We start from the raw sequence: 19333 nt of genomic DNA, 5'->3' as shown, positions 1-19333 counted from the left end.
TGTGAAAGGAATTTCTTGAAAATAAACTACCATATTTGTGTGGTATACAGTTTGCTTTACTAGTGGGCTGGGTTAAGACATTTAGATAACAAAAAGAAGCTGATACTACGAGTCATCTTTCGACACTTATAAGACGCACATACATTCACAAGGCATATTGTGGGGAATAAAAGTTGCAACGTAAGAGCATCATAATCATATTTACACGATGTCTGACAAAGGGCCAGATTTATGGCTCGAGAAGATCAAGAAATGTCAAGCTTTGACGGAGTCTGAAATGAAGCAGCTCTGTGAGATGATGAAAGAGCTTTTGATGGAAGAATCCAACATTCAGCCTGTCCAATCGCCCGTAACAGTATGTGGTGATATTCATGGTCAGTTCCACGATCTTTTGGAGCTATTCAGAACTGCTGGAGGTTTCCCTGACCAAATAAACTACATATTTCTCGGCGACTATGTGGATCGAGGCTATTACAGTTTGGAGACATTCACTCTTTTGATGTGTTTGAAGGTGAAGTATCCATCCAGAATCACACTCGTAAGAGGTAACCATGAATCGAGACAGATTACACAAGTTTATGGGTTTTATGAGGAATGTTTAAATAAGTATGGTTCTACTACCGTATGGAAGTACTGTTGTCAGGTGTTCGACTTTTTAACTTTGGCTGCCATTATAGATGGGAAGATCCTCTGTGTTCATGGTGGCTTATCTCCTGAAATCAGAATGCTAGACCAAATTAGGGTGCTTTCAAGAGCCCAAGAGGTTCCTCATGAAGGTGGGTTCTCAGATTTGTTGTGGAGTGACCCAGATAATGTAGAAGCATGGCAAGTTTCGCCTCGTGGTGCAGGATGGTTATTCGGTAGTAAAGTGGCAAGAGAGTTCAATTATGTGAACGGATTAAGTCTAATCGCAAGAGCGCATCAACTAGTTATGGAAGGTTTCAAGTACCATTTCCCGGAGAAGGATGTCGTGACTGTATGGTCAGCTCCTAACTACTGTTATAGATGTGGTAATGTGGCCAGTGTTATGAAAGTTGAAGATGATCTGGAACCAACATTCAAAATATTCTCAGCTGTGCCTGATGACTATATTCAAGAAACAAACCAAAACAACCAAAGAGGTGGGTACTTCTTATAGAGTAATACAGAACAACCAAGAACACCAAAATGAAGGACATGATTATCTCTTAAAATGATATTGCCTATTGTTTTACACTTATCCGTATCTTTTTTCAACTCACCAATGTACCATAGAACTTCCAACAACACGTCTGACTGCAAACTTTTCAATTATTAATCAATATAACATCAAACACTCAACTAAAACTATCCTATTGCTGGGATTTAAAACAAAAAACAATGAAGAATAGTAATAATTAAAACACTAAAAATAGTATAAGGAGCTAATATCAACCTACCATTCATCATTGATGATGTTTATGAAATTATGCCAGGGATAAAGACCGTATTGATATGGCAGGAGTAGTGGTAATGGAAGCGAAACTTAAACGACGTTTTTTTGATTTACAATCTTAAAGGTAGTCTCACCCATTGTCTCCTTGCTGTTACTTCAGTCAAGTAATTCTAATTCTGTTTGACATAGAATTTGTGTTGTACTTAATGAATATATGTAGTAACTTAACGTTGTAATCATCTAATAATCTAACGTTTTTATATTGTTATCGGTCAAAGCTGTTTAACAGTCCTCTTTGTCTTTTTTCTTGGGAGTAACGTGTTACAGCATAAAAATTCTGAAGAAAATCAAAGTTTCATCAGAACTTCAGTTGTGTACTTGAGAAGAGTATACCATTAACAAAAGAAGAACGATGGTCTCAAGATCAGCAATTTGGTATATTCATTGCTAGTATTCATTTTTCTAAACTTTTGTGTGGATAACCTGTCCAAATATGCTTCGCAACATTATTCGTAGTCGTACCACTGTTGGTTCAACCCTGAATATTTTGAAGCCTACCATCACAAAATGTGCAGCAACCAAGCTCGCTTACAGCAGTAAGCAGTTCTCAACTACTAGAACATGGTTCCAAGAGTCTAAAAAGGTCGAAGATGCGGCATCTGCTGAACCTGTTACCCAAAAGAAAAAAAAGCCTTTAAGCAGGATACCTATTGGTGGTACTGAAACTCATTCTCAAAAAATGGATTCGAATTCGTCTATTGAATTTAGTACTTGGAAGGCCGCTGCGTTATTCATAGTTATTGGGGGTTCAATATATTTCTACTTCAAGAATGAAAAGGAAAGATTGGAGACCGAAAAGGAAGCAGAGGCTAATAGAGGTTATGGGAAACCGTTGGTTGGTGGTCCATTTAGCTTGATCGACTTTAATGGGAAACCCTTTACAGAAAAGGATCTATTAGGTAAGTTCTCTATCATCTACTTTGGCTTTAGTCACTGCCCTGATATCTGTCCTGATGAGTTAGACAAGTTGGGAGTGTGGTTAGATAATTTGAAGAAGAAGGACATCCATTTACAGCCAATCTTCATCACATGTGACCCAGCCAGAGATCCACCAGAGGTATTAAAGGAATATTTAAGTGAATTTCATCCAGATATTATTGGTTTAACTGGTGATTATGATTCTATTAAGAGCGCTTGTAAAAAGTACAGAGTGTACTTCTCCACTCCACCTAATGTTAAACCTGGTCAAGATTATTTGGTTGACCACTCTATCTTCTTCTACTTAATGGATCCAGAAGGACAGTTCATTGAAGCTTTGGGTAGAAACTACGATGAACAAACCGGTGTTGAGAAGATTGTAGAACATGTATCTGCTTACGTTCCTAAGGAAGAACGTGAAAAAAGGAAAGATAAGTGGTACTCTTTCTTATTTTAAAAGCACCCTTTAAATTCGCTTTCTCTTCCTCCCCTTCTCCCCTGTATATAGCCAATATTTAATGATAACCATATTAAAAATACTAATAATATCTGATTTCTCACAGAAATTGTGTTATTTAGCCAGTAAGTAATGGAAATGATATATGAGACCTCACGTTGTATATATATTATACATGCAGATTCTATTACTACTATTGTTATCTTGAAGGGTTTATTCTATTAATTCTTACCAGCACCGGCTCTGAAGTATATGATATCACCATCTTCAACAACATATTCTTTACCCTTCTGTAGCAATTTACCAGCAGCCTTGATAGCATTGTCATCCTTGTATTCAACCACGTCTTCATATTTCATAACTTGAGCCAAGATGAAAGTGTTCATTAAATCGTTGTGAATGACACCAGCAGCCTGAGGAGCTTTGGTACCTCTTCTGATAGTCCATTCTCTAACTTCATCTGGACCACAAGTGAAGAAAGAGATCAAATCTAACTTCTCTCTCATGGTCGTGATGATCTTTGGAAGGGCAGATTGGACACCCAAGTTCTTTAGTTCTTCTTGAGCTTCTTCTTCAGACATATGGGATAGTCTTTCTTCCAAACAAACGGAGAATGGAATAATTAAATCACCAGGAGAGTACTTGTCAACCCATTCCTTGATCTTCAACAAGTGCTTATTCTTCTTTCTGATGTAGTCTCTTTCAGACAAGTTGATTAAGTAGATAGATGGCTTAGCAGTCAATAAGAACATAGAGTTAATAACTTCAACTTCCTTTGGAGTCCAGGATTGGTTAGCAACTCTTTGGCCAGATTTCAATAGTTCGATAATTCTTTCAACCAATTGAGCTTCTTCCTTCTTTTGCTTGACTTCCAAAGATTGTCCACCTCTTCTAGTGATCTTTTCGATATTTTCCAAGTGCTTTTCAGCGAATTCGATATCCTTCAATCTCAATTCAGTGTTGATGATATCCAAATCACGGACTGGATCAACGTCACCTTCAATGTGAATAATTTCAGCGTCATCGAAACAACGAACGACTTGGTAAATGGAGTCGACAGCTCTGATGTGGGACAAAAAGGCGTTACCCAAACCTTCACCGGCGGAAGCACCTTTAGTCAAACCTGCAATATCGTAGACAGTCAAATGAGCTGGAACCTTGGAAGCTGGTTTGTAGATTTCACTTAATTCCTCGAATCTAGGAGAAGGAACAATAACTCTAGCTTCTTCTGGGTCAATAGTTGCGAATGGGTAGTTAGCTGGGTTACCCAATGGACATCTGGTAATAGCTTGGAAGAAGGTAGACTTACCGACGTTGGCCAAACCAACAATACCAGCCTTCAAGTTATTACCTGGACGACCTAATAAGACCTTCTTTTCTTCGACTTGCTTCTTTGGTGGCATGATTTATACTAACTGTGACAGCCTAGTGAAACTTGAGTTCTTATGTATCAAGAGAAGATGAAAAGTGTAATAGATAAAGACAAAAACAAAAGCTTTCAACAAATAAATACTACAGAAATGATTGAAATTGAAGAAACCTTTAACAGAGCATGATGCTTTAAGTCTTTGCTAATATTTTTTCATTAAGATGGGATGAGGAAACTTTTCAAAAATATTTCGATGACGTATCGCTTCGTACGTTGTTTGTTTAAAATTTGAAATAAAAATAATTGCAAAAAAGATGACACTGACGGGATTCGAACCCGTGTCACTTCCTCGCCTTGGAAGCTGTGAAACTTCACTGTTTGATGGAAGGGAAGTATCCTAAACCACTAGACTACAGTGTCGTGTCTTCTTGTTTTGTGTTGTTTTTCAATCGCTTTTAACAGTAGCGAATAAAGTATAAACTTCTGTAAGTAAAAACAATAAAGAAGCACTCAACTGAAGATAAAGGTTTTATTTTATTATTCTTACTAAATTTAGCTCCTTTTTGCAACAAGCACAACTAAGAGGTGGTATAATACAATGCACATCAGTCCCACTTAGCTCGAGCGAAGCCTCAAATTTGCCATAATATTACATTCTTCTTTCAATATGAGCTTTGGCTGAAGAAAAATTCTGTATAGTTTGTTTACTTTCCCGCCCAAAAGGGAATTGTAAAAACAATAAGAATCGATGTCCTCTGTATATTAACCGAATACAGAATAACTTTTAGAGGTGAACAACCAATCGTTAACGTCATTATTAAAGGGAATATATGTTTTTAAACATTTCAAAATAATATATTAACTCTAATTATATGCTATTGATTCAAAGTATAGTTCAAAACTCTTTATCATAGCGTCAATCTCTTAGAGAATTTAATTGAGGGATAGTGGTTTGATATCAAACAAGACAGTATTCCCTCTTACTCTTATTGATAACCAAAATGGTAAGAAACCCGTTTGTTGTCGAAGAGGAGGAACCGGCATTCATTCCTTCCCCTCAACGGGCAGCCACTAGAAATAGTCAATACAGTTATAGTGCTGCTTCTTATGATGATGACGCCAGCCGTTTTCAGGGCTTTCCTGGGGTAGAAAGTAACCCACCTTCTCCATCCAAGGCTGCTGCTAGATATTCTCCTCAGAAATTTAACAAACCTGTTGTTACTAGTGCTACTAATTCACCAATGCCAAGAAACAGATACGAAGCAAATTTACAAGAATCCCCAAGAAGAATGAACCATGCTGTCATTGATGTTGAAAATGATGATGGTGAGAGTTTATATGACATGTACAACAGCCCAAGCAAGACAGGGCCATTATTTCCAAGACGTTCTTCTATTGAAACCGATTATACTTATGAGAGCAGGAAAACTAGTGGTGAGAGCACAGTATATTCTGGTGACACGTTTGAGGAAACTAAGTTTGAACTAAATCATCCGAAGACAAGGACATACAAAAAACGTGGTCTCTCTGAAGTTAGGAGCCATCCTCCAGCTTCAAAGCAGAGGAAAATTTTGAAGCTTGATAACCCAATTCCAGCTGGCCTCAGGGAAATTCTCCCTAGAAGAAACTCCCCAGAATTTCTTGAAATGAGATACACTGCTTGTACAAGCGATCCCGATAATTTCGTGGAGGACGGTTACAACTTAAGAATGGCAGAGATGGATCGTGAGTGCCAAATAGCTATTTGTGTGACAATGTACAATGAAGATAAATATGCTCTGGCTCGTACATTGCACTCTATTCAGCAGAATGTTGCTCATCTCTGTAAACGTCACAGGTCAAGTGTATGGGGAGCTAATGGCTGGAAGAGAGTTCAAATTCTCATCATCAGTGATGGTAGATCCAAGATCAACCAGGGTTCTCTTGATTATTTAGCCGCTATTGGTCTTTACCAAGAGGACATGGCCAAATCTACCGTTAACGGTGAGCCAGTGAAGGCACATATTTTTGAACTTACTACCCAAGTTTCAATTGACGAAAATTTGGACTATAAAAGTGAAGGAACAGTGCCATGTCAAATGGTCTTCTGTTTGAAAGAAGAGAACCAGAAAAAAATTAATTCTCATCGTTGGTTGTTCAACGCATTTTGTCCAATATTGGATCCCACTGTTGTGACTTTAGTTGATGTTGGAACAAAGTTAAATAACACAGCGGTTTATCATTTATGGAAGGTGTTTGACATGGATTCTAATGTTGCAGGTGCAGCCGGTCAAATTCAAACTATGAAAGGGAAATTCTATAAAAAGTTATTGAATCCTCTTGTGGCTGCTCAAAATTTTGAGTATAAAATGTCTAACATTTTAGATAAGCCATTGGAGAGTGTTTTTGGTTATATAAGTGTGCTTCCAGGTGCACTTTCTGCATACCGTTATAGAGCATTAAAAAATAACGATGATGGTACAGGGCCACTATATTCTTACTTTTTGGGAGAAACTCAGGAGGGTAGAGATCATGATGTTTTCACAGCTAATATGTATCTAGCAGAAGATAGAATTCTCTGTTGGGAACTAATTGCAAAAAGAGATGCAGCTTGGGTTCTCAAGTATGTTAAAGAAGCAACAGGTGAAACTGATGTCCCAGAAGAACCACCAGAGTTCATTTCTCAGAGAAGACGTTGGTTGAATGGTGCTATGTTTTCAGCTTTATACGCCCAGTTGCATTTCTATCAAATATGGAAGACAAGACATTCCAGGACAAGAAAATTCTTCTTCCACATAGAATTTCTTTATCAGTTAATCCAGATGTTATTCTCATGGTTTTCAATTGCTAATTTCTTCTTGACTTTCTATTATTTGGCAGGTTCAATGAACACAGTTATTCGTCATGGTGACGTGTTATTTACCTTTTTCAAATACCTTCTAATTTGTAACCTATGTGCATTATTCATCATTTCGATGGGTAACAGACCACAAGGTGCAAACCATCTTTTCATAACCTCTATGGTTCTACTGACTATTTGTTCTACTTATGCTTTGGTTTGTGGGTTAGTGTTTTCGTTCAAAACACTAAAAAGTGGATCCGAGAGTCATAGTGCATTTATTGATATTGTTATATCACTTTTATCAACATATGGATTATACGCCTTTACTTCGGTCCTTTACCTCGATCCATGGCACATGGTTACATCCTTTGCTCAATACCTTTTAATGTTACCAAGTTTCATTTGTACCCTCCAGATTTTTGCATTCTGCAATACCCATGATGTTTCCTGGGGTACAAAGGGCTCTACTGAGGCTGCTAAGCCAATTCCTAGTGCCGAAGTGATTCAAGGTCCTGATGGTATCACTATTGTTACTGACCAATGGCCTCAGGATATCGACAACAAATATGAAGAACTAAAATCGAGATTAAAGGAGGATGAGATTGTAGAATCAAAGGTTGACTTGACTCAGAAGCAAAATGACTATTACCGTGATATAAGAACTAGAATTGTCATGGTATGGATGTTATCGAATTTGATTTTGATGATGATTATAACGCAAATCTACAAACCTGAAGAAACGATCAATAACGTTTACCTAAAATTCATTCTATGGTCTGTTGCCGCTTTAGCTGCTTTCAGAGCGACAGGTTCGATGTTATTCCTTTTCTTACAGTACCTACGTATGGTTGTAAGTTGGAAACACAAGGCTGAAGATGGTGGTTCGCTAAACCTTCCAAGCTTCGGAAAGATATTCTCACAGAAATGATAAATTTCAAAAGGAACAAAAGTTTTAATGACACTTAAGCTTACCATATAATGTTTGGTTAAATATACCCATATACATACATTAAGAACAATTTCCTACTTTATATTTCGGTTATTCCTGAAAATAGAGTTATTTATTTTTAATCGTATCTTTCTTGACACAATAATTAATATCCTCTGGTGAGTCTGTAGTTATCGTAGTTGATAATTGTTTGTAATAATACCTTGAAGCCATCTTCAACCTCTTGTGGAGATGAGTACTCGTAGTAGTTATGAGATAGACCATCCTTTGATGGAATGAAAATCATTGAGGTTGGAACATGTCTAGAAGTTTGGCAAGAATCATGACCAGCACCTGAGCAAATAGTCCTAACCTCTTCTGTTTTGAACTGAGCATTCGCTGAACGAGTAACACAATCAATACAAATATCATTAAATTTCACCGCAGGTGAAACCTGTAAGATATCCTTTTTGTAAGTTAACTCACCACCCTTGTTATCTTTGACCAATTTATCAAAGGTTGCATATATTTGTTCGACTATTTCCTCCAATTTATCATCTTCGGTGTGCCTGACATCAAGGGAGAAGGAGACTTCGCCTGGAATGATATTAATAGAGTATGGTTTGATATCCATAACACCAGTGGTGAATAATGCTTCATTCTTCTCGCAAATCTCAGATGCAGCACAAATCATCTTCGAAGCCATTAACAAAGCATCCTTTCTTAACCTCCAGGGAGTGGTACCAGCATGCGCACCAACTCCAGAAACGGTGACTTTAGCCCAGTAATAGGCTTGGACACCAGTTACGATGCCAATCCTTTTATTTTCATCTTCTAATATTGGGCCCTGTTCTATATGCAATTCAAAATGGGCGTCAATTGAGTTCTCACTGTGAGATGCAGGTGTATCACCTAAATAGTTAATGTTCGTGAGAGATTCTCTGACTGTTTCTGGATGATCTTCATTGATTGAACAAATCTTGTAAGCTTCGTCCAAAGATAGATCATCGGACCAAACTGATGACCCAAGACAAGATCTTGGGAATCTCGCACCTTCTTCGTTGAACCATACAACTACACAAACGTCAAAATTTGGAACATATCCATTTTCCTTGAAAGTCCGAAGCACTTCTAGACCAGCCAAAACACCAAGGATACCATCATATTTCCCAGCTTCTGGTTGAGTATCCAAATGCGAACCAGTCGCTGTTGGCTTCGTACCTGATTTCTTTCCTGGGTATATAGCAAATATATTACCAATCTGATCCACTTTGATGGTACAACCCAGATTTTTGCACTGTTCTACAAACCAATCTCTGACTTTTCCATCCAATTCTGTGCCAGCAAGTCTTCTCATACCAAACTCGTAGTTTGCTGGACCCCATCTGGCAACACCGCCAAATTCTAGGCCTGTAGATAAGATCGTCTCGTTCAAACGACCAGGAACTATCTTCAATGGGATACTTCCCACTGCGTTTATAGTCCCACTGCTTGATTCTTCTTTAATAGATGTAGTTGATGTGTTGGTTGTCATTATCGTTTCTAATTTGCTTGTTTAGTTGTACTGCTGTTAGTAATTCCATTCATCTGTTTAAATTATAGGACGATGCCATTGACACGGTCGCTAGCATCCTTCCCATGCCCGTTTATATATTTTCATTCTAGATAAATAAGCATATCTCAAATGATTCAACAAAGTATATATCTTATTACCCTTATTCTCCTACAACATGTTATTCCGAGCCACTGCTGACTGCTCTCTTATCTAATGCGAGATATGCCTGGGTTTCCTTATTAACGTCTATCGTTTTACAGAAAAGGAAATTTCTATGTTTTTTATAGTAAAAGATAATAATACCATATGGTATCTTTTTGCGGTCATTCCGATGATAATGGTATTACTTGGTAGATGCATTTGCTACTCCGTAGTCCGTCCTTACCATAATAATGCAGCATATGTTGTCCGATCTTTAAAACATCGCGATTAGCGAAAGATATGGTGGAAAGAGAGAGAGAGACAAGGACAAAAGACAACCGAAGCCGAAGACAAAAAAAAAAAAAAAAAAAAGTCCCGTTAGGCGTCTACCGCGGTTCGAACCAACGCGGAAAAGATCTTACACGTGATCTATAATTCGCGTCAGCCCTGACGCATGGAACCTCAAAAAAATTTTCCCAAAACATAAATAAATACCGGGCAGAAACTTCTTAACCGGGTAATAACATTCTTCTCTTTGGTTCCCTGTTATTATTTTTGTTACGAAATTCCTTTTTTCGGCTCATAAATCCTGGAAATAGAAGATATTTACAAAAGTTAACACAGAAGCGTTCATCATTTATTGATGATTTGTGCGAGAAGATATATATAAATAGATGTATGTATATATTAATAGTAGTTAATTGATTTTAAATATATAGCAAAGGAGGAGCGAATTGCTGGATAGATACTGGGGAAAAAAGAGTTTGGTTGAGTCTTCGGAAGAGTGAGGATTAAGGTAGACCAAAGAAACTCAGCCAAAAAAAATTGGAAGATACCCGCTGGATTGAGATTTACACGAACAGAACATGACAGATGATTATTATGCATTTGACAACGAGTCACTGATAAAATCTAGGTCCCAGCGTTCGCTTTCGAGACAAAATTCGTTGGTGAGACCAGAAAGGAACAGTTTCAAGGATCCGAACCATCCATACCATTACTATGCTCTGAAAGCAAAGGAAGCTAGGGTGCAGATCAATCCGTCGACTACTGGTGCTGTTCCAGAAGAATCAGCGGCAGACATTCAAATGCATGATCTGGATTTGGGACCTGATGGTAGACTCCGAAATTCGCTGAGGATAGTTGAAGAAGAAGATCATTTAGATGATGGGATCGACAAAAATGTTAACGTGTATAGCGAAAGTGAAAAGAAGACAGCATCTCCTTTTGACAGCGAAAATGAGCAGAAACTGGCAGAAAAACGGCTTATAGACAAAAAGTTAAGGAAAACTGGATTTTCTCCCTGGGAATCCTACTGTTTCCTGATTACCATTTGGGCTCCTCCTCCACTTTTGAGACTATTCGGATTGAAGTCGAAGGCTGTGCAAAAGGCGTGGAGAGATAAGATGGGGTTGATCTCGATAATTTTCTACATAGGTGCTTTTGTTGCGTATTTGACTTTTGGTTTTACCAAAACTGTCTGTAAACCGGGCAAAACGAGGCTTCATCGAAACGAGGCTTCATCGGGCCAATTGATAATCCACGGACAAGCGTTTTCTTTGGAATCATCTTCTCATCCTGCTGCAGCTGGTATTCCTGGTGGCTCCAATATATTATATCCTCCAGTCAATGCTGGAGGTAAAGATGGATCCTTTCTTTTCCAAAATGTTAATGGGAATTGTAAAGGCTTGATAAAACCAAGAGAGAATTCAAGCATTCCTTTTGATGATGATGGCAATATGGCATGGTATTTCCCCTGTAAATTGGTCGAGCAAGACGGATCAACTAAACCAAACTTCACAAAATCGGAATATTATAAAGGTTGGGGTTGTCACACGAGTGCTAAGGCAAGGGAACAATACTACTCTTTGAATGCACCAGCAGATATTTATTACTCTTGGGATGACTTAAAAAATTCATCCAGAAAGTTGGTCGTATACAATGGTGATGTCATTGATCTTGACATCTTGGATTGGTTACAGACGGACGATCTCACATATCCAAAATCTTTCGATATTTTAAGGTCAGCGAATTTGGAAGGTTACGATATTTCTTTGACATTATCAACTCCCAGTGAAAGAAAAGTGGCCCGTTGTTTGGTTGAAATTGCTAAAGTAGGCGTCGTCGACTCCCAAACAATTGGTTGTATTGCGTCCAATGTCGTCTTGTACCTATCTTTGGTTTTCATTCTCTCAGTTGTTGCCACAAAGTTCATCATTGCTTGCTATTTCCATTATTTCATTGCAAGAAAACAAGGTGCTTACGCTGTTGATAATAAAGAATTGGCGAAGCATAATAATGATCTCGAAGACTGGTCAGAAAATATCAACTCCGTAGGTCCCTTAAAATTGGTTGACCCATCTTTAAGGCCAAGGAGAACAAATAACAAAATGCATAAGAAGAATAATTCTAACCTCAGCTTATTCAGCCGTAAATCCCAGTTTGGACAGTCATCATCCTCTGCAAAATCGATCTCATTGACTGACCCAGTGCTCCAAACATTAGAAAACACAGGAATGATAACCATGACTACACAGTCAGTTCAGAAAACTGCGTATCTCAATGAAATGAAAAGGAAGAGTACAAATGTTACAAGGCCTATTTCCACCACAAATCCTTTTGCTGACAGTATTGATGCATTTAATTCTTCTTTAACCATTGATTCATTGGACCCAACCGTTATTCATCCCGATGTTGTGTTGCAACCACCCCCAGATTATATGCCATACGGTTTCCCCTTAGTTCATACTCTTTGCTGTGTTACATGTTACTCCGAAGATGAAGTTGGTTTAAGGACCACTTTGGATTCTATTGCTACCACAGACTACCCTAACTCTCATAAATTGATCATCGTGATATGTGATGGTATAATCAAAGGTTCAGGTAACGACAGAACGACACCTGACATTGTTTTAGATATGATGGATGATTTCGCTGTTCCTAAGGATGAAGTGAAAGCCCATCCTTATGTTGCTATTGCTCTCGGATCTAAAAGGCATAATATGGCTAAGATTTACGCTGGTTTCTATAAATATGATGATGAAACAGTTCCTGTTGAGAACCAACAACGGGTACCAATCATTACAATCGTTAAATGTGGTACGCCAGAAGAACAAGGCTCCGCAAAACCAGGTAACAGAGGTAAGAGAGACTCCCAGATTATATTGATGTCTTTCCTACAAAAAGTAACTTTTGATGAGAGAATGTCTGCCCTGGAATATCAGTTAATGAAAAATATATGGCAGATTACTGGTTTAATGGCCAGCTTTTATGAAACTGTTTTAATGGTTGATGCCGATACTAAAGTTTTTCCTGATTCTTTGACCCACATGATTTCTGAGATGGTCCATGATCCAATGATCATGGGACTTTGTGGTGAAACTAAAATTGCCAATAAACGTGAGTCGTGGGTCAGTGCTATTCAGGTCTTTGAGTATTATATTTCACATCATCAATCCAAAGCTTTTGAATCGGTATTTGGATCAGTAACTTGTTTGCCAGGTTGTTTCTCGATATACAGAATAAAAACACCAAAAGGTAAAGACGGCTTTTGGGTTCCTATCCTTGCAAACCCGGATATTGTTGAAAGATATTCCGATAACATCACAGACACTTTGCACAAGAAAAACTTATTATTGTTAGGTGAGGATAGATTTTTGTCCTCGTTGTTGTTAAAGACCTTCCCCAAACGTAAAACTGTGTTCGTTCCCAAAGCTGCTTGTAAAACCATTGTTCCAGCAACATTCAAAGTCTTATTATCTCAGAGACGTCGTTGGATCAATTCTACCGTCCATAACTTAATGGAATTAGCGATGGTCAATGACTTGTGTGGTACATTCTGCTTTTCCATGCAATTTATTATTTTAATGGAGTTGGTAGGAACTTTGGTTCTTCCGTTGGCAATTTGTTTCACCATTTACGTTATTTTCTTCGCAATTTTCTCCCATCCAACTCCTATTTTAACTTTAGTTTTGCTTGCATTGATCTTGGGTTTGCCTGGTATTTTGATAGTAATCACAGCTAGTAGATTATCGTACTTGATATGGATGTTAATTTACTTAATTGCTTTACCTATATGGAATTTTGTCTTCCCTACTTACTCTTATTGGAAATTTGACGATTTTTCGTGGGGTGAAACTAGAGTGATTGCCGGGGAAACAAAAGCCGCTGAAGAGGCTGAAGGTGAATTTGATCATTCAAAGATAAAAATGAGGACATGGCGAGAATATGAAAGGCAAGAAAGAGCAGAGAGATTGAACCAAAGAAAACAGCACGCAACAGATAGAAATAGTGCCGTTGAAGGTCCTTCTCAATTCATGGACAAGCTAATGGATAACGATATTTCAAATCAGGACGATAGTAGCCAACCATCGTATTAGTTTTAGTTGGAACTTCCGTAAATTGTTTTCATTGTAGCATATACCGCATATATAACATATCTATATATATATTCTGCGTTTTAGCATTGTTTATTCACGTATTTTTTTAAGAAATTAGGAATATAACGAAATGGTCATTTTAAACTTATTCAAAAAAGTTTCGATTTGAACTTTTAAGCATAATGGCCGTTGATCTTTTTTTCTATATATGTTTAAGGAGCTAAAATACACTTTAAATTAAAAATGATTAAAATTTTGTTTAGATAATAAGTTTAATTTGATTATAGAGTTTGTCAAAAAAATTATATATATATACTATACAAAGAAGGGCGCGCGGAAGTAGGCAATTTTATTTTATACCGTAACACAGCGGTATGTTGGTATCTTGAAAGAGTTGCCAAAAAAAAAATGAAGGAATTTCATCCATCATACTTGATTAGCGGCATCCTTCGCATCCTTCTTCTTCTTTCTAGAAGCAACCCATTCTTCCTTCTTTCCTGCTAACTTCTTGAAGAAAACATGGTCTCTAGGAACTCTGAACAACCAGTATAACAGAACGAATAGGAAAACATTGAAGATTGAGTAACATGTAAAGATAACCCAGTTTCTCCATTTCTGACTGTAATGAATATCCAAAGTCTTCAAATAAGCGTTTGTTTGAGACATTGTACAGAAAGTACATTCTGTGGTAGAGTTTTCATCCAACAAATAACCACCAGCCTTCTCCATATAAGCCTTCATATACTTGCCACATGTTTGACCATTTGGAGGTGGGAAGTGTAAGTATTCCTTCTTTGCACATATCACCTCTGTGTTACTGATACCAGTAGCCATCATGGCTGCGATCAAATACGTGAAGGGGGAGATGTAGTACATGAATTTCCAGAAACCAGGTAAGTGCTCTTTTGAGACCAAAACACCACAGAAGGAGATACACATCATGAAACATGTGTTTGCAACCAATGCTGCATTCTCTCTTCTTTCTAAACCAGCAATACAAACTTGCCCGAAGGTTGTAGTGAAAAGGGTAAATGAAACACAAATCAACCAGAAGAGAGCTCCACGTTCATGTAATTGATAATGGTCAGGACAGTTTCTGTAAAGACCTACAGGATAGTAGAAACAGAAGAAAGCCAAAGAACCAGTTACCAAACACCATGGTAACTCGGCAAGAAGTTGAGCCAAAACGAAGGTCTTCCAATCACATGTTTTAGAAGGCCTTTCCTTAACTTCGAATAATTCTCTTTGGTCAGTATATTGTGGTAACATCTGTTGAACAAGTGGGTTGAAAATCATCATCAACATGAATAATGAGAACATCTGGTTTTGTAGACCTTGGAGAGTATTGTTAGCCTTAAAGAAAGAGAAACCAATGAAAATAGCAGAAAAAGCGACAGTCCAAAGCTTTGCAACAATATAACCAGGTGATCTCCAATGTTGTTCCAAGACTCTCTTGGTCATGATCATCAATTGGTACCAGAAAGGTGTTGCAAATTCTTTGTGGAGATCTTCATCATTGTCCTCAATTGGTTGGTTAGCACGTTTCATCAATTCTCCTAATTCTTTTTGGACGTCTTGATATTCTTGAGATTCCAGCCAAACTTGATGATAATCAGTCGTGACGTGAGAACCAGGAGCAGCACCAATAACATGCAACATGAATTCAGCAGGATTACAGTCTGGTGGGAACTTTTCAGAACCCTTAGACTCGAAGTACTCAATCATCTTTGAGCATCCCTTACCCAATTCACCAAAGTAGACAGTTCTACCACCCTTCTGCAATAACAACAAACGGTCAAACTCTTGCATCAAAATAGCCGAAGGTTGATGGATGGTACACAAAATAGCTTGACCATGACTAGCCAATTTACGCATCAATTGACACACAGACCAAGCAGTTTGAGAATCTAAACCAGAGGTAGGTTCATCCAAAAACAATAACAACTTTGGCTTGGCAACAAGTTCAACACCAATGGTTAATCTCTTTCTTTGTTCGACATTCAAACCTTCACCAGTAACACCAACAAGAGCATCAGCGTAGCTTCTCATTTCCAAAAGGTCAATGATCTTTTCAACATATTCATCTTTTTCCTTCTTTGGAACTTTGTATGGTTGACGCAAATAAGCACTGAAGGTAAGAGCTTCCCTGACGGTTTGTGTACGGCCGTGTAAATCTTGTTGTTGACAATAACCAGTAGATCTTTGGAAAGACTCATCCGTTGGTCTACCATTCACAAACACATCACCTGTAATAACACCGGTAGTAACACGATTAGCTAACGTATCCAATAGAGTAGTTTTACCTGCACCAGAAGAACCCATCAAAGCAGTTAATGTACCTGGCTTGACCCAACCATCAATGTTGCTCAAAATTCTTCTAGTTTCACTCTTAATTTGGACGTCGTAACAAATGTTTCTCCAGAAAACGACTTGATCGGAACCAATACCTTCCACTGCACCATCACCAGAAGAGGAGTGGCTCTTCTCATCATGGGAGTCAGCAACAGTCTCATCTTTGAGGAGAGAATCATTGGATTCAATGTCATTCTTCAAACCTTGCTTCTTTTTCAACTTCTTCAAAGTGGATCTTGGGAAGATTGTCATTTCACCCTTTTGCATTTCACCCTTGTTGTATTCGATTAATAGCAAATAAGTACCAAGGAAGAAGGCAGCATAGCAGACAACGATACCCCAGTTTCTCCATCTGTGACCGTTCCTGTAGTCGAAGGATAATCTCATGTACTTCGTACCACTGACCATTGATTTACCTGGCTCAGAACCAACGACAGAACATATTTTGTTTTGAAGAGGCAGTTTGTCATAATCACCACCCGAGGGCACAAATTGTGAACATTCAAACTCTCTTCCAGCAAACTCATTAGCAACCATAGCTTCCATGGATCTAGCGATAGGATTCAAGTAGTACAACCATTTTGACCATCCTAGAATATTACCCTTTGGAATGATAAACCCAACATAAATGGATAGAATCAACAACAAAATGGAAGCTGGAATCATAGCCTGTTGCAAGGAAACACAAGCAGAACCAACAGTTCTGAACAAATGTGACATAGCAAACATGGAAGTAAGAGCGATCAAGAAGTAGAAGAAGAAATGACCCACAGAACGTCTGAAATTGATCATAAAGTAGTAGATCAAGTTGAAACCAACTGCAATCAAAAACTTAGATGGCATTTCAGTCATAATGGAGGCCAAAGCATCAGCGGAAGGACGGTAGAAAGCATAGGTCTTATGTTTTTCAACAATGTTTCTAGCTTCAAACAACGCAAGAATTTCTAACAATGAGGAGAAGGAATTGAACAATAAACCAGTGAACATAGCAGATGTTCTATAGTAGAAAGAGCCGGTATTGGCTTTCTGGTTGTAGAACATAGAAGAGATAATCAAGGCCATGATACAGTTAGAAATAATGTTGAAACAGTACACGGAAGGATCACCTTTAATCTTCTGCCAGTTTCTGTCCATGACAGCCTTAACTTGCATACCGAATGAGATCAAGAAAGGCGATGTAGGCTTAGAATGCTTGGATTGACGAGCTGTGTGGTGATCGTGCATGGTTTGAGCAGCTTGACCGTTGCTGTGCTTGTTCAAGTAAGCATCGATTCTGTTTCTCAACTCTGCATGTTCTGGCGAAGATCTCCAGCGGTCATAGAACTCCTCAGCGGTTCTTGGCACAGTCTTTTCGAAACCTGGTCTAGGCTTTCTTTCACTTGGCGAAGTGATGGATGTCAAGAAATCGGCAGTCGTTTGTCTTGGAGGACATTCCCAACCCATATCCACAAAGTAGTCCTTGGCGGAATCAGCTGTACCAAAGAAGATTTCATAACCTTCATATAAGACCAAGACATCATCGAATAGGTCGTATGCATCTTGAGAACATTGGTAAATGGCGATCAATGGAGTGGTACCGGTGACGGAGGCATTTGTCTTCAAAGCTCTGACAAACTCTAGAGCGGTAGCGGAATCCAAACCACGGGTAGCGTTATCCCAACATTGGACCTTAGCACCAGCTAGGGACACTTCAGCGATAGAGACACGCTTACGTTCACCACCAGACACACCTCTCACGTAGTCATCACCCACCTTAGTGTTATAGGTGTGTGACAAACCGTAGGTTGCCATGGTAACTGCTGCATAATGCTTGTAATATTGCTCTCTTGAGATGCCAGCAGGTCTTGAAGAAGGACAACGGCATCTTGCAGCGAACTCTAGAGTGTAACCCACAGTTAGGTTAGCGAAGTGGAAGTCAATTTCCGGGGAGTAAATAACATCACCTCTGTAGTGGTTTACGATGGTCTTTTGATCGATACCATCATAGGAAATCACCGATTCGGGTCTCACAGTCAAACCGTAAGTACGAGCGGAGACGGTCTTCAACAAAGTGGAACAACCAGCACCTGGTCTCCCAAGCACGACACACACTCTACCTGGTTCGAACAATGCGTCCATGGGTTTCAAAATGTCAAAGTAACGCGATTCATCACGCTTGGTGACCCAGGACTTGACCTTCTCATACACTTTCAATGGGACGTTAGCAACGGTGATTTGGTAATCAGCATCGTTCGAAACACCGGAAACCCTCAAGTCTTTCAGACAGACACCCAAACGCATAGGTTTGTAGTACTCGGGATCGGAGTTGAACAAGTGATGCATAGTTTGGACCCAAAATTTGGAGTCGAATTCGGGGGAATCAGGGTCCAAACGAGGATCCAACTCTCTGGCATTTTCGTCAAATGGGACATCCACTGGACCACCTTCTAGGGTGTGGGAGGCCCTTGACAAACTCCTTTGTAAGGTATCGTTGGTGATGGACTTGGCAGCTTCCGCAATACTGTCGTGGTCCTCAGCCTTGTGCGAGCCTGCTGGAATATGCGCACCAGAGCTGTTTCTACTGGCCATAGACAAGTTGGTCAACGTACGAGCAAGCTTCTGAATGTGCTGTTGCTCTTGGATATCGTTTTCCAACCCGAAGTAGGGTCTGTGTTCGGACTCACCATCGATGCCAGGGCTGTAGTTGCTGACATCTGGGGTAGAAGGGATGCGACCACCCGACTTCTCGCCGTCTCTAATATCGACGGACGACTGCGATGAACTTTCTTCTGCAGTCATTCTTAGGGGAACAAAATGTTCTGATTATAATTAATTTCTACGGGGGAGAAAGAAAAAAAAAATCACACTAACACACGCAAAATAGAGAGACAAAAACCCTTGGTTCTCTTATTTCTTTCTTTCTTTCTTTCTTTCTTAATAACAACGACAGTAGTAGCAGT

At 38.9% G+C, this 19333-nt stretch overlaps 7 protein-coding genes and 1 non-coding gene across 8 annotated transcripts; 4 read left to right on the top strand and 4 right to left on the bottom strand.

Moving 5' to 3' along the window:
* Nucleotides 1-208: 208 nt before the first annotated feature.
* Nucleotides 209-1138, top strand: SIT4 (type 2A-related serine/threonine-protein phosphatase SIT4; the record flags this gene model as incomplete). The annotated part of the gene is made up of 1 exon (XM_022822342.1): nucleotides 209-1138. One exon carries the CDS (start codon nucleotides 209-211, stop codon nucleotides 1136-1138), a length of 930 nt encoding a protein of 309 aa, XP_022674173.1.
* Nucleotides 1139-1907: 769 nt separating this feature from the next.
* SCO1 (cytochrome c oxidase biogenesis protein) lies at nucleotides 1908-2849 on the top strand (the record flags this gene model as incomplete). Its single annotated transcript, XM_022822341.1, has 1 exon — nucleotides 1908-2849. The coding sequence occupies one exon, from the start codon at nucleotides 1908-1910 to the stop codon at nucleotides 2847-2849; it is 942 nt and encodes a 313-aa protein (XP_022674172.1).
* A 221-nt stretch (nucleotides 2850-3070) lies between these two features.
* On the bottom strand, nucleotides 3071-4252 carry OLA1 (Obg-like ATPase; the record flags this gene model as incomplete). Its single annotated transcript, XM_022822340.1, has 1 exon — nucleotides 3071-4252. One exon carries the CDS (start codon nucleotides 4250-4252, stop codon nucleotides 3071-3073), a length of 1182 nt encoding a protein of 393 aa, XP_022674171.1.
* A 281-nt stretch (nucleotides 4253-4533) lies between these two features.
* On the bottom strand, nucleotides 4534-4638 carry KLMA_R126. The gene is made up of 2 exons: nucleotides 4601-4638; nucleotides 4534-4568 (listed from the first exon to the last, which is right to left on the bottom strand). It is a non-coding gene; the product is annotated as a tRNA-Gly (tRNA).
* A 581-nt stretch (nucleotides 4639-5219) lies between these two features.
* On the top strand, nucleotides 5220-7967 carry CHS2 (chitin synthase CHS2; the record flags this gene model as incomplete). The annotated part of the gene is made up of 1 exon (XM_022822339.1): nucleotides 5220-7967. The coding sequence occupies one exon, from the start codon at nucleotides 5220-5222 to the stop codon at nucleotides 7965-7967; it is 2748 nt and encodes a 915-aa protein (XP_022674170.1).
* Nucleotides 7968-8133: 166 nt separating this feature from the next.
* On the bottom strand, nucleotides 8134-9501 carry KLMA_10657 (M20 family metallo-hydrolase; the record flags this gene model as incomplete). Its single annotated transcript, XM_022822338.1, has 1 exon — nucleotides 8134-9501. One exon carries the CDS (start codon nucleotides 9499-9501, stop codon nucleotides 8134-8136), a length of 1368 nt encoding a protein of 455 aa, XP_022674169.1.
* A 1028-nt stretch (nucleotides 9502-10529) lies between these two features.
* On the top strand, nucleotides 10530-14042 carry CHS3 (chitin synthase CHS3; the record flags this gene model as incomplete). Its single annotated transcript, XM_022822336.1, has 1 exon — nucleotides 10530-14042. One exon carries the CDS (start codon nucleotides 10530-10532, stop codon nucleotides 14040-14042), a length of 3513 nt encoding a protein of 1170 aa, XP_022674168.1.
* Nucleotides 14043-14468: 426 nt separating this feature from the next.
* On the bottom strand, nucleotides 14469-19172 carry CDR4 (TIGR00956 domain-containing protein; the record flags this gene model as incomplete). Its single annotated transcript, XM_022822335.1, has 1 exon — nucleotides 14469-19172. One exon carries the CDS (start codon nucleotides 19170-19172, stop codon nucleotides 14469-14471), a length of 4704 nt encoding a protein of 1567 aa, XP_022674167.1.
* Between the last annotated feature and the right edge of the window lie 161 nt (nucleotides 19173-19333).

The sequence above is a fragment of the Kluyveromyces marxianus genome, chromosome 1 (assembly GCF_001417885.1).
Source record: "Kluyveromyces marxianus DMKU3-1042 DNA, complete genome, chromosome 1".
NCBI classification, from domain to species: domain Eukaryota; kingdom Fungi; phylum Ascomycota; class Saccharomycetes; order Saccharomycetales; family Saccharomycetaceae; genus Kluyveromyces; species Kluyveromyces marxianus.
Note: the sequence above shows the minus strand (reverse complement) of the source record. Positions and strands in the feature narration are given on the sequence as shown.